The sequence below is a fragment of the Oryzias melastigma genome, linkage group LG18 (assembly GCF_002922805.2).
Source record: "Oryzias melastigma strain HK-1 linkage group LG18, ASM292280v2, whole genome shotgun sequence".
Classification (NCBI taxonomy): domain Eukaryota; kingdom Metazoa; phylum Chordata; class Actinopteri; order Beloniformes; family Adrianichthyidae; genus Oryzias; species Oryzias melastigma.
This window is the reverse complement of record NC_050529.1, coordinates 23928382-23941629: the sequence shown is the minus strand read 5'-3', so window position 1 is coordinate 23941629 and position 13248 is coordinate 23928382. Positions and strand designations below refer to the sequence as shown.

The 13248-nt window shown below is 38.7% G+C and overlaps 1 protein-coding gene across 28 annotated transcripts in view; it reads right to left on the bottom strand.

The window, feature by feature from the left end:
- The window catches only part of ank2b (ankyrin 2b, neuronal), a 203536-nt gene that overhangs the window by 52483 nt on the left and 137805 nt on the right, over positions 1-13248 (bottom strand). For 18 of the 28 annotated variants that reach the window (XM_036216674.1, XM_036216677.1, XM_036216668.1 and 15 more), the window contains 7 exons: positions 12296-12437; positions 11893-11904; positions 10274-10358; positions 8205-8308; positions 7444-7476; positions 6013-6237; positions 2822-2920 (listed from right to left, as the gene is read on the bottom strand). In XM_036216674.1, the coding sequence (XP_036072567.1) occupies positions 2822-2920; positions 6013-6237; positions 7444-7476; positions 8205-8308; positions 10274-10358; positions 11893-11904; positions 12296-12437 (700 nt within the window). The remainder of the gene's footprint in view (positions 1-2821; positions 2921-6012; positions 6238-7443; positions 7477-8204; positions 8309-10273; positions 10359-11892; positions 11905-12295; positions 12438-13248) is intronic. The other 10 variants (XM_036216691.1, XM_036216692.1, XM_036216676.1 and 7 more) reach the window with 5 other exon arrangements.

Genomic DNA, 13248 nt, shown 5'->3' with positions numbered 1-13248 from the left:
ACAGCGTGAACACTTCCTGATCTCTACACTTCACTTCCCATCAGCCCCTGCTGTCACTCCCAGGAGTCACACAGCTGGTTCCCATCAGTAATCACTCTGCTCAGTGTGAAGTCTTGTTTGTCCCACTCTACCTGCATCACTGAGCGTTCTCATCCTGACCCAATCTTCAGGTTCATCTGACCCTGGTTTGTCTGTTGCCGTCCCTCACCCTCGCCTGAAACCTGACCACTCTGGTTTTTCTCTGAGGCCCTCTTGCTCATGTTTGACCCCCACCCGCCTGACCCTGATTTAGCTTTGTGGAGTTTTAGCTGTGCTTCAAGATGCATTCACACAGAGTCCGATTCGCGCAGAAGAGGCAGCCAGTTCCAATGTTAATCAATGGTACAGGCACGATCTGAGGCGGATTGAAATCCTGCGGCGCGATTTGAGCGATGAGCGCAGCGCAAAGGTCTGTCAGCAGCCCGAGGCACGAATTAGGGCCAAAATGTAAATGCCTGGAGTTTGAGAGGTCGCTACATTGCCTCAGCCAATCAGGAACTCAGCTTTGGGCACATTATATTTTCAGTGACTCGATCAGCAGGTAGAATATAAATCCAAAGCGAGTGTTTTTGTCCTGAACTTTCATCTTTTTCCTTTACCCGTTTGAGCCGCAGGTTTTCAGAGCTCATCCAGCTACATTTGGGTGAAGGCGGGATTCACTCTGAACAGTTGTCAACCAGATGTCAGCACAGAGAGAGAGAGAGATACGCTACGGGGCTGCCAGCTCTGGTCTCATCCAGATATTTTAAAAAGAGGAAAAAGGTCTAATTTTACTTTCCCCCCTCTGATTAATACGAAACAGTGAACCTTTAAGTTCAGACACAGAAACACAGTAAAAGCAGCTGTCATACAGACACAGCGCCCTGTACCGGGAAAATCTTTTAATTATAATTATAACGCAATCATGGAGACATGATTACTGATGTTTTTTGTAGAAACCTTCGTAATAAATAAACCTTATTCCGTGACATCATATGTGTCTTCCATTCGATTCCAAGCGAGATATTCACAGACAGAGCTGGTAGCTCCTCCCACACGCGGCCGCAGCGTCAGACACACATGTTTTGACAGGCGGCAAGCAGCAAATTTGCTGCACAGCAAAAAATAGGGCGGGGCACGCAAAGTTGTCGCACGAATTGCGTTCGGTGTGAAAGCACCTTTAGATCTGTTGCCCTGTCTGTGCCAAATAAACTGCTGCACTTGGATCTAGCCGTCTCCCCAACTGTGAAAATTATGCTGTTTTTAGGCAAAATAAAAGAACATATTGTTTGCTAGGACATAGTCTCTGCAGAGCGGCATAAGTTCTTTACAGGGGGACTGTTGGTGTAGAGCAGTGTACTTCATTCCAGGTCCTCGAGAGCCGCCACCCTGCATGTTTTCCAGATCACCAAGCCCAGCTAGCTGCTGATTAGTTCAGTCAGATGTCTCCACATTCTGATTGAATGAACACACCTGGTCCAGGTAATCAGCTGCAAGCAGTACACAAAGAGCTGGAAAACAGGCAGGGTGGCGGCTCTGGAGGACCTGGAATGAGGAACACTGGTGTAGAGTATGCCTACCTCTATTTTCCATCATGTCTTTGTCTCACCTGCTATTTTCCACCCCCTTCACAACCAGCTGTTACTGGTGCAACAAAATTGTTGAGCAACATTGAAGCTATCCAGCCTTAAGGCAGAGGCCAATTCGGACGAGGAAAACAAAGACGTTCATGGATCTATTTGTCTGCAAGTAGATTCATCAGAGTGCAGGGGAGTAGGGAGCTTGTGGACCACAGATTGAGGGTCCTACATAACAAATACAATCTTTTTCAACCAGCATTTTTTTTATCTGCTCCAGATTCACCACAATTTAGAAGAAGAAATACTCAGAAATTGAGTTTTATTCTTATTTTTCTTTATATATGTCCTACATGGTGAGAAAAAAATGGCACAAGAACATACCAAAAACCTGTTTTTCATCAGATTGGGGTCTTTAAGACACAGATAACAAAATAGGTCTAGAACAAGGACTTAAAATCCCCAAACTTTACAAAAATAAATAAATAAATGGAAGATGATTTGAACGTTTAGAACATTAGAACTGGATTGAGTGCCATATCTGTTAATTGTTTTTAAACATAATAACACTTTTTGTCTACATAGCAGTAGTTGTGAAGTAGCATTAGCTGTTAGTCATTCTTTATAGTAATTCAATCAGGCACGTCCACATTAACTCATACATTTAACTTGTATTTGTCAAATTAGACACCAAAATGTTCCTTTGATACTCACCTGACCTTTTCAATTCTACAACAGACATTTAACACCTGCCCACACTGCACATGCTTTTTCACAGGAAAACATGGGCCAAGCACAGCTATGAAGGCAGACCTACTGTTTTTGGTGATACTTAAAGGGTCCTTCAGCCTGTTGCCAAGTCAGTACAACTAGTTATATATTTATATAAATATACACAAAAAATTTGCATTTACTTTTTGGTCTTCAATAAACTGTTATTATAAGGAATTGGTGCCAAATCTTTTTGGACTTTAAACAAGTTTAAATGATGCTGAACCCTTTAATTGTCACTCAAAAAATGGTAAACACATTTCTAAGAAGATGGAAGCATCCACACAGAAAACAGGTAAGGAGAACAGCAGTACAGAAGTAATGAGTACTAGAATAAAAATGGGGAATGAAACCAAGAATAATGAGTGAAGGAACTAAACATGAAATGCAAATACTGAAAATGGCATCCATTGATGGTTTCATATGGAACAGTATATTTTGGCTTTACACCCTACCCAAGAAATTTTGTCCCTGGTGGACCAAGCTGCAGGATTCTGCTAACCAAACTCTCGCCCTCATTAAGAGGTGGGGGGGCACTGGGAAGGTGCAGTTTACTGTGTGATAGGCCAAGCATCCATTCGCAGCATTGTGGAAGAAAGAGCAAACACAATGTTTTTGTTTGGTAAAAACTAGCAGTTTTTTTCTAGTCTACAGGATTCAAAGGTGTACATGATTTAAAGCACAGATTTATGGTTTAAACTGAAAACATAAGTGATATGCAATAAATAAATGTGAAATATTAATACACTAACCTTATTTACTTCTGTCCTTTTAAAAAACATTCTTATGTGTAAGAGGCAAAGAAAATGACAAATATATTTGATAAAAAAATAACCTTTAGGCTATCTGTAGGGGAAAAAAAGAAAAAATGGAACATCCAAAGCTTTTTGGATCATTTTCTGTAGGTTTTAATTCCTATAGAGTTAATCTTGATTAAGTCTCTTTTTCAAAATCAATGGACGCATAACGGTAAATGTTTTTGATAATTACATTTTCTTGCTGAACAAGAATTACAAAAGTGAACAACTTCATTGGAATAATACATATATAGTTTCCAGTTGTAGTGGAAGAGCATGATAGCAAAGTCCTACTTTACACACTAGCAATGGAGAGAATAACCTCAACTGCATATCGAAGCAATCCTGGTACAAGCTTTCAGGGTGGAGTATCTGAGGCTAAAGAAGGCTAAACTGGTAGGTAATCAAATAGGACATGATGAAGAGCAAAAGCCTGATGCTTGCATAAAGCAAGAAACAGTTTTAGTAAGGCAAATGCGGTGGTGGTGGGGTGGGGGGGGGTCAATAGCAAATACAAACTAGCACAGCAATGTAGCACGATTCAGCAAGTTATGTTAACTTTTGCCCCACACTACAATGTATGACTACATTTGTTCTCCACATTTGACCTATCATTAGGGGGAAAGGATTTCAGTTCCAAATACAGATTCCTAATGCTGAGTGTCAAGAGGGGAGGTATTAGGTTCCTAATAGGGATGTCTCGATCAAGATTTTTTAGGCCCAATCCGATTCCGAGTCATTTGATTTTGTGTATTTGCCCATACCGAGTCCCAATTCAATACTTTTGTAACACATTTAAATAGTGATGCACGATATTGACTTTTTCAACCGATACCGATATCCAATATTTTCAATCCTCTTGCAGCCGATATCGATAATAGACCAATATTTTTTTTAATACTTGAGAAAAAAAATATTTGCAAATACAAAGTAAGAGTGCATGGCTCTTATGTATTCTAACAAAGTTGAATAACATGTTTTATCTGCAAGTATATTGAACAATAGTTAGTACAAACACTCTTAGCTTTTTCAGTCTGTCACACATCTGTAAATAGAGAAAGTGCATTTTTATGGTCAGAACAAATGTGAAGACTTTAACTTTAATAACAACGTAACAAGGACATTTGTTTAAGTAATGCCCAATATAATAACGTGCAAAATAAATACTTTTTTCTGTTCTTTATAGGTTGTTTTTGTTGCTGTCAGTTTAAAGTGTTTCTAAAAGTGTTATTGATCCCAGAAGTTTGAATCTGTGATCATATCGCTAGCTTAACTGAATTGTTTTTGTTTGCCTCCTGTTTATACTGCTGCCATTTTCTGCTGCGTTTTAAGGCAATAGCATGTTGTAATCTGTTCATGACATGCAGACATTTAGTGGAGTATTTACTAGGGCTGGATTGAAAAAAAAATAGTTACATTGATTTGAATCAATTTGAACTTAATAGATCAATAACCGAATAACAAAAGATATGAACCAATTTAGCACACAAAGCTAAAGTCCGCCATTTCCCATAGGACGGCTAATGCTAACGCTCAGTTGACAAAAGAAATAAATTGCTGACTAAACGAACATCTATATTTACTTATAGGCATTAATTTTTCAGACTCTTTTAAGTAAATAATTGTTAAAGTAACTATTTGTGGTCTAAAACGTTTTTTTCTTCCCCCCTTATACTGTTGTCTTCTTCTTGAATAAGGTGTAATACTATAACGCGATCACCACCTAGTGTCCAAACGGAAAAGTCCTCCAGGAGAAGCAGAACAATGTTTCCAATGTTAATGATCTGAACATTTTAGTTAGAACTTCTCCTTTAGAGAATCCATGTAACACTGGATGATATTAACAATCTCAGTATTTCACTGATACATTTACAGTATGTGAACTGGATCAGATTCATATAAATATATTCAAATTAAATAAAAGATTTTAATGTATTTCTAAACAAATGTGTATTCATTTTTAAACTTAAATTTTAATTTAATTGAAAAGAAGAATCAAAAGAATCGGGGAAAAAATCGGAATCTAATCGATTCAGGCTCTTGTCAATCGAATTGAATCGTTTCTGGAAATTATAACCAATACCCAGCCCTAGTATTTACCTGGAATAATAATTTTGAAATATAGAGCGCTGATCATAATAAGAATAAATTAAATATCTGATACTGATCGGGGGACAACGTCCGATATTGATCAAGTCATTAACCATGGGATTGGGCCCGGTTTTTGATCACATGATTGGATCGGGACTTCTCTAGCTTCTATTTTAAAGACTTTGTTATGACCCATTCATGGGCTCAAACTCATGATCACTCAGTTCTTGGGAGGACACAACCCCAGAGCTGGTGGCTTTAAACCAGTAAAATATGTTTTTGTCCTCTTTCAAAATGAACTCTAGATTATTTTTTTGCTGTCTTCGATCAAGTCTCCAGTTTTTGAACCTAGACTTGGAACCAACACTTCAACAGTAAATAATTATTCTCTGTCTTCCAAGAAGAAGCAATTTTTCTTATGCTAGAGTATAATATTCTGTCCAGTAAGTACAGCACCTCCTCCAAACTTTGGTTTTAAAGCATCTGTCTTACTTCCTATATGGTAGGAGCATCCAAATGGAACACTGACCAGATGACTACATGTAGTCAACTTTATTCTTAAGTTTTACCTTTGTTATTAAAATTATTTATTATTTTTATTCAGTTTCAGTCTATACCGGAGTTCATAACCACAGGTGATGATTGGAACATAAATTACTGGGACATCAACAGCAATACTTTTTATGCAACCTTCTCTTATCAGTATTTTTAACCTTTTATAAGAAGTCTCCACACCCAGCAACTCTCTGCAGTCTTACCCGAGAAATTGGGCTCCTGAGGGCCCCACTTCAATGAGCCTGCTGGCCAGCCCCTCACCCTCCACCATGGGGGGCATGGTGGCCAGACGGTGTCTCTTCACCAGCCGACATGTGATCCGTGTTGGAGCACTGCACTGTCTTGGTGGAATTATGATGCGGAGGCCATTGTGCCGGCAACCACGCATGGCGCCACCTCGAGCATCAACCATGAAGCTGACCAGGAAACTGAAAGGAAGGAAGAGGTATTTACACCAATCCAAGCCAAATGTTGAATATAAAAGGCCATTAGATGATGAAGTCACAGACACCAAATTGTGTTAGTGTTTGCATGAACGCAAAACGCAACTCACAAACAACCAAAACTTAAAATTCCAAGAATCAAAAACGCAAGATTTTTCCAACAGGATTTTTGCTTCTCAATGATCAACATAAAGAAATACTTAGAACAGCAATTTTAATCTTGATTTCTAAATGTTAAAAACACAATTTTCTTTGGAGTGAGTCTTTAATACTGGGATCTGCCTTTTTTTTCCCTAGATGCTTCCATAAGTCATGAATCATTTACAGATATAAATAAATACACAAATATGCCACGGTAAAAAACACATTAACTTTAATTTAGAAGAGTTTTTTTTTTTTTTTTGGCAGGACCCTGTCTATGCCAGTAATCATGAAGGGAAAGAGGTTTGGGACGCAGCAGAGAAAGCAACATTACCCACTAACAACAACGGCTTATTTGGGGGCAGTGTTGTATAAAATTACTTGAAAAAGTGACAAATGGCCTTACTGAATAAATAGTTAGACTAAACCATCAGCTCATAAAACGGCAAGCAAATCAATTAATTAATGTTTTTCAAATAAAAACAAACTTGTCCCTTTGTAAGACTTTGGTGTCTGTTTGTTCACCACAGAATGGACCACCGCATGTATTCACTCAACTCCATGCAAAGGGACAGTTATGGACATGGGTCAGATTGAAAATACATCTAATGACATGAACACACTGGTCATCTGTGCCTTTCCTTTAGCCTTTGTCTAGCATCACTTTGAAGGCACACCTCAGAGGTGAAGCAACAGTGTAGCTACTGTTAGAAGACTGCAGTCCTCCATGCTCTGAACACACATAGAGGCACCCCCTTTAATAAACATGATGTTAATAAAGACTGACAAACCAATGCATGAATCTAAACAAACCTGTCCTGAACTTTTACTGCCTCATTTAGCCTTTTTCTGAAAGGATTTTTAAACAAGAACAATGTTTGACTAACAGTCAGATAAAATGTTCTTGTTACATGAACTGAATAATACTCCATGAGGCAACGTGTGCTCAGGACAGTGACATGTACACCTCTCCACCTGGAGAGCACACTGTAAGTGGAGGGTCATGAAGATGAGAGGGAGTGAGATTTGAACCAAGGGGCAAAGGGTCACCTGCTGTGGTCTCCATGGCACGGAGAGCAGCGGCTAAAAAACACATCAGATGGAGAGAAATGAAGTCAAGCAGAAAAAGTTTAGAGAGGAAGGGGTGGAGTGTTGCTACATTTGCACAACTTTCTTTTGCAAACCCTTAAGGTATTTGGTCTTTTCAGTAAGGCTAAAGGCTAGATTTTCGCATATCAGTCACCGATATGAGAGATGTGTGTTTTCATTAGATTTTTAACTTCACAAGATACATTTTTTTCAAGAAACATGTTTTGTATTTTAAAACATGTTTGTTACAGAAGACTGTATTTGAAAGGACCAAAGGTACAAAAAATACGTAATCCTGTCTGAAAAAAAAAAAGTGGGAAGAAAAAAGTTAAGTTGCAGTTGCAGGAAAATCATAGCCAAAACTTTGCAGCCTTCATTTAAATCCTTGTGTTCTCTTCTGAGGTGCAGATTTCCCCACAGTTACATTGATGTGTGATCCCTACCATGACAAAGGTGGACAAGAATTTAATTCTGCCACACCAGTGAAGATAAAAAGTTCTTGGAAAAAAAAAGGTCAACGCATTGTCTTGTGGGGTCCAGATGACCAACTTTTAATGTAAACATGCCTAGAGGGTTACAAAGATCCTTTGAAAGTTCATTCCTGACAGCTGCTCTTCACATTCAAGCTCTCTCAATGTTGGTGAAATTATGCTGTATATGGATCCCATACTTTTCTAAGCAGTCTGAAAGATTATTCATTAAACATTATTGACCGTGCTTACCCTGAGTGGACGGGGCTGGAGGACAAAGCTATGTTGTCCAGATTGTCTGCACACCAACTGAGCCTGTAGGAGTCCCTCTCATTTTCTCTAGCTAAAGATGAGAGCTTCAAAGAAAACAAAGAAGTCTATAAAGAATAATTCCAGACAATAAAAGGGAACTAGGAAAAAAAGAAGACAGTTGGGGAAATAAAAGTAAAAAAGGAACAGGTATAGCATTAGGAGAAAAAAAAACAAACAAATGTGTTGCTTGTAACATTGAGACACAGCATTGAAACTGGAGTGGAGCTAAAGCACGTGCCTCCCCAATTTTTGAGTCAATATTGTAATACTGCACAACAATTTTTTGGAAAATTTTTGCTTCCTGAATTTTTTTTGCTGATTGTGATACCTACCTAGTGGGCGTACACAAATATAGTTTTGGTTTTGTTGCATCACGTAGGAACTCGGAGAAATAGGCATAGAACCGTTTACATGCAAAAACGTATTTATTCATAGTTATATTTCAATGATATATTAAATGAAACATAATTAAAATTGTTTTGCTCCTGATTTTCGTTTGTATTTAATGTCTGGTGCATCACGTTGCAGTGTCCAACAATAATCAGCGAGCATGGACGGATTCCAGTTAACCTGATACCGTTTTTCCATCGTAGCAGTTTCCATGTGAAACCTTTCACCATGTTCGTCACTGACAGCACCAAGATTTTCATGGAAGAAATCTAAATCCGAGTGGAGGAAATGAATCTCGAGTGACATGTTGCACTTCCTTGTTTTGTATGCTTTCAGAAGTTTATCTACCAGCTGAACGTATTGTGGGGCTCTGTAATTTCCCAAAAAATTCTCCACGACATTTCTTTGCTGGGTCGACAAGAGGTTTATGAGCAACATTTTTTTGAACTGGAAGATTGTCGTCATGTGCCACAGTTCTCATTGCTGAAGGCACATTAGGATATTCAATTAACTTGTTATTTTTGACAGAGAAACCAGACACATTGGTCAAACAGAAGCAACAGTCTGTCAAATGATCTTTCTGTTCTCACCATATCATTGGAACTGCAAACGGCATTGCCTTTCGAGTGCCTTTTAGCCAAGCTCGCAGACATACGGCACATATTGCACAACAAATGTGAGGTGCCCATTCCTTGTCTTGATCTCCAATCTTATAGTCGAAGTACAGATCATAAGCTTTCTTCACAAGAGCAGTCATTGAGCGTCTCTGATTAAGAAATGTGTACTTCTCACAAATGTAGTCGAATGTGTTGTGACTATTACGACATTGAGAAGACATATTTAATAAAACCAACAGTCATGTAAAATATCTATAAATTCAAAATCAAAGTTACCTGTTAAAGTGCTGCTGAGGCACAATGCTATATTCAGAGCTGATAACATCTGTAACATCTGACACTGTAACATCTATATTATCCAAATGAGGAGCGTCTGTGTTTAGAAGCTCCTTATATAGCCTGCCTTTCAAACTGCATCAGAGATGCCCAGGTTGCATCTTCCACAAAACAGCATCAGACTTGGTCTGATTTCATGCCTGGAAATGCCCAGACTGCACAAAACATTGTACAGGGGTTTCTTACAGAAACGGACACAACACTTTTACACATATGTGAGAAAAAAATTACAGAACTTAAGATTTCAAGAAAACGGTGTGTGATGGGTTAATTTGGATGTGATTTTTGGATTCAGCAGCCAAAAATCTATAAGGAACACCCAACAGTGTTTAGGAAGCAAAATCTTTGTTGTGCAGTGTAATCATTATTGACAAAGATCAAGAGATGATCAATACAAACTTCTTTAGGCATTAATAAAAGTTCACCTTGATGTTTATAACAATATCAATAATGGTTATAAAACATCTATAAAACAGTTTGAAAGACATATTGTTGATCATTTCATTGGTAATAGCCTTCCACTCTGTTCCACCCTCACAAAGTCTCTGCCCCCCTTCCGCCCTCTCATATGAAGTGTTCTAGCTCCGCCTCTAACTGAAACACATCAAATTTATGGAACAGTTACAAAAAAGGTCAAATAAAGTTGTACACCGATGTTAGCTTCACCTGTTGACTGAGCATTTCATCCAGCATGCCTTCATTTCTAGGAGAGTAGTAGTCATGGTTGGTGGGTGTGAAGGACCTCTCTGAACTGGACAAAAAATAAACAGAAACAAAAAAACATGGTCAAGTCAAAAGCAGAGGAAAATGAAAGTTAAATTAGCTAAAAAAAAAAGAACTTTATAGTAAGAAATTTGGTTCAATTCCTAACAGATCAGGTCAGTTTGTGTAGAGGGCTTATTTCAGATCTCATTGGCTCATTCTGGATCCAATATTACTTGGATCAGGGCGTCTGTTCCCATCTCAGAGGCAATGGTATCACTGTGTTTTCCCTTTTTTAGTTACAAACCTTTAGTCCAACAATTTCAGTCACTGTCAAACAACCCCCCCCCACACACCAAAAAATGTCTTTGTGAACTGCATTGCAATTGTACTATGACTACAAATGCATTAAACATTTAGATGCCAAACATGATTTGGTTTCAAAAGCTTTGCTGATGTTTAGGCTTTTTATCACTTGTGGTCGTGTTGAGGTGCTTTACGACATGTTTACAAGTGAAACCAAGAAGCTTGTAAGACAGCCATTCCCTCATCCATCATTCAGGAGTGTTTGGCCCAAAGCTTGTAGACTTCAAAGGAGACTTGAGAGGAAATGGGAATAATAAACTGCCAGTTGATTAAAAAAAAACTGACTGATAAAATTGGGAAGTGTGCCTCAGACCCAGCTTGTTGCACTGTCAGTGTGATTGAGGTGCAGAAACTTTTCTGAATATAATGATCACTCATCTTATCTCAAATGTGGTTTATCTAGACTTTTATGGTAAGACAAAATATCTAAAAAATTGAGTGTTAGGTTAGGGTTGTGCACTTATTCAAGATTTTGGCTTTTATGTAAAGTCAAAGTCAGTAAGCATATTTTTGTGGAGTTCCATGACTTTTGTCCAAAAGTTCGCTAAACTTTAAATCGATATTTGTAAAGTTAATGACTTAATTTGTTTAATGCTAGCCCTAATAAGATGCTGGTATTTACAGAAACTGATCTGGGCAAATTATATATAGAAGTGAGAGAAAAATGAGAGATTTGAAATTGAAAGAACATTAAAAAAGGTACCAGCTTGTAAGGTGTCTTTATAGAATGGGATCCAAAACAGTATTTATACAGAATTAAGTAGAAGAGAGAAAATGTGTTATTGGAAAAATTTGGTTAAAATATGCATTTCTACAGAAGAAAAAAATGTTAGTTTTAATGTTGTAGTTTTATTAGTGAAATGTCCATGTGACAACTTGATCATACCTGTGACAGGAAACATGTCTGTCACAATGATCATCTCACTGTCTCACTAGCATTTACGCGTAACATTCTTTTAAATTAAAAGATTAACATTTTAAACCCACCTAAATAAATTTTGTGCATTTCAATACTTCTTGGTCTTCCTTGAAAAAAAACATTTCAACAAAAGTAACTCCCTGAGAAATAAAGGTTAAAAAATAAATAAATAAACAGCTAATATTAACCAATAAAAAAACTTCCAGTATAAATGTTACAGTCGAGGCATGTATTCAGAATCAATTTTTTGGAAACAGATAAACCAAATCTTTGACTATGCCATCAGTGGTTAACATACCTTTGCAATCGACTATGGAGGGGGGAGAAGGGACACCGACCATGAAGAATGAGGAGCAGAGAAAGCAAAACACAAACACACGTTTTCAAACAAATCTTGTTAGTTCGTTCATGCTCAAAGGGAAAAGTGCTGTAATTTGTTCAGGAAGTAAGCAAATTCATCACATCACAGACGTTTCAAACAGTGAATGGCCACACATGAGGCAGATACAACATCTCTAAGCAGGTGAAAGAGCTTAGATAAAAAGTACACAGTACAGAGTAAAAACTCCAGTTACACTCTCACAGTGTACAAGAGCCTTTTTTGAGCTGCCTTGTGTGATGTAGAATGCTATTTGGGATTGAATAAAGCTCAAACTCCTTTCAGCAGCTGGAAGCTGAAGGTGCTGCAGAGCACCATGTACCTGTCAGTGCATCCGCCCTCCAGGCTGAAGTGAAGGTAGTTCATTCCATCCAAGTACTGTCCAGGCAGGGAGTCATCTCCTAGCTCCCGGAGGTCCTCTGGCCTCAGATACTCCCCTCCATCGCCCGTCATAGTGTCATCACCTTCACAGACAGTAGACAGGGGTTTTAATTCTGTTACATAAGAAAACAACAGTTAAAAAAATAAATAAATAAAAAATACAAAACAGTCATGATGGCTGAAAAGGTAGACACTGGATCATTTCAACTGGCATTATATTATGTCAATTTTACACTCTTTTTTAAGGTTCCTCTCTGTGAAGTTGATGAGGCTTTTAAAGTAAATGGTAGATGGTGTATACTTGTAAAGTGCTTTTCTACATTCCTTGAATGCCCAAAGCCACACACACATTCACACACTGATGGTGGCTCAGCTGCTGAACACTGGCAGCAACCTTCCACCAGAGGCAATGTGGTGTCTGGCCCAAGGACACTTCGGCACATGGGCGGGCAAAGCGGGAATCAACCCTGCAATCTTCCGATCAGGAGTCGACCGCCCTACTGCTGCACCACGACTGGTAGGGCGGAATTAAAATGATTTATTAAAACAGATTTCTTTACAGGAGCTGATATGTTTCTAGAAATGTAGCCACGAGGGGGCCCAAGCCAGGGTCTCATTGTGCCGGTCCCAAGCCCGGATAAATACAGACGGTTTTGTCAGGAAGGGCATCCGACGTCATGCCAAATCTTGCCAAATCAAATATGCGAATCAGACCTACGAAATCCATACCGGATCGGTTGAGGCCCGGGTTAACAACGACCGCCATCGGTGCTGTTCACCGACAGGGTAACGGTGGAAATTGGACCACTGTTGGTAGAAGAAGGAGAGGAGGAAGGCGGGTTCGTAGGGAGAGAGAGAAGAGGAAAGTCACTAGTGTTGGACTGAGAGTTGGGA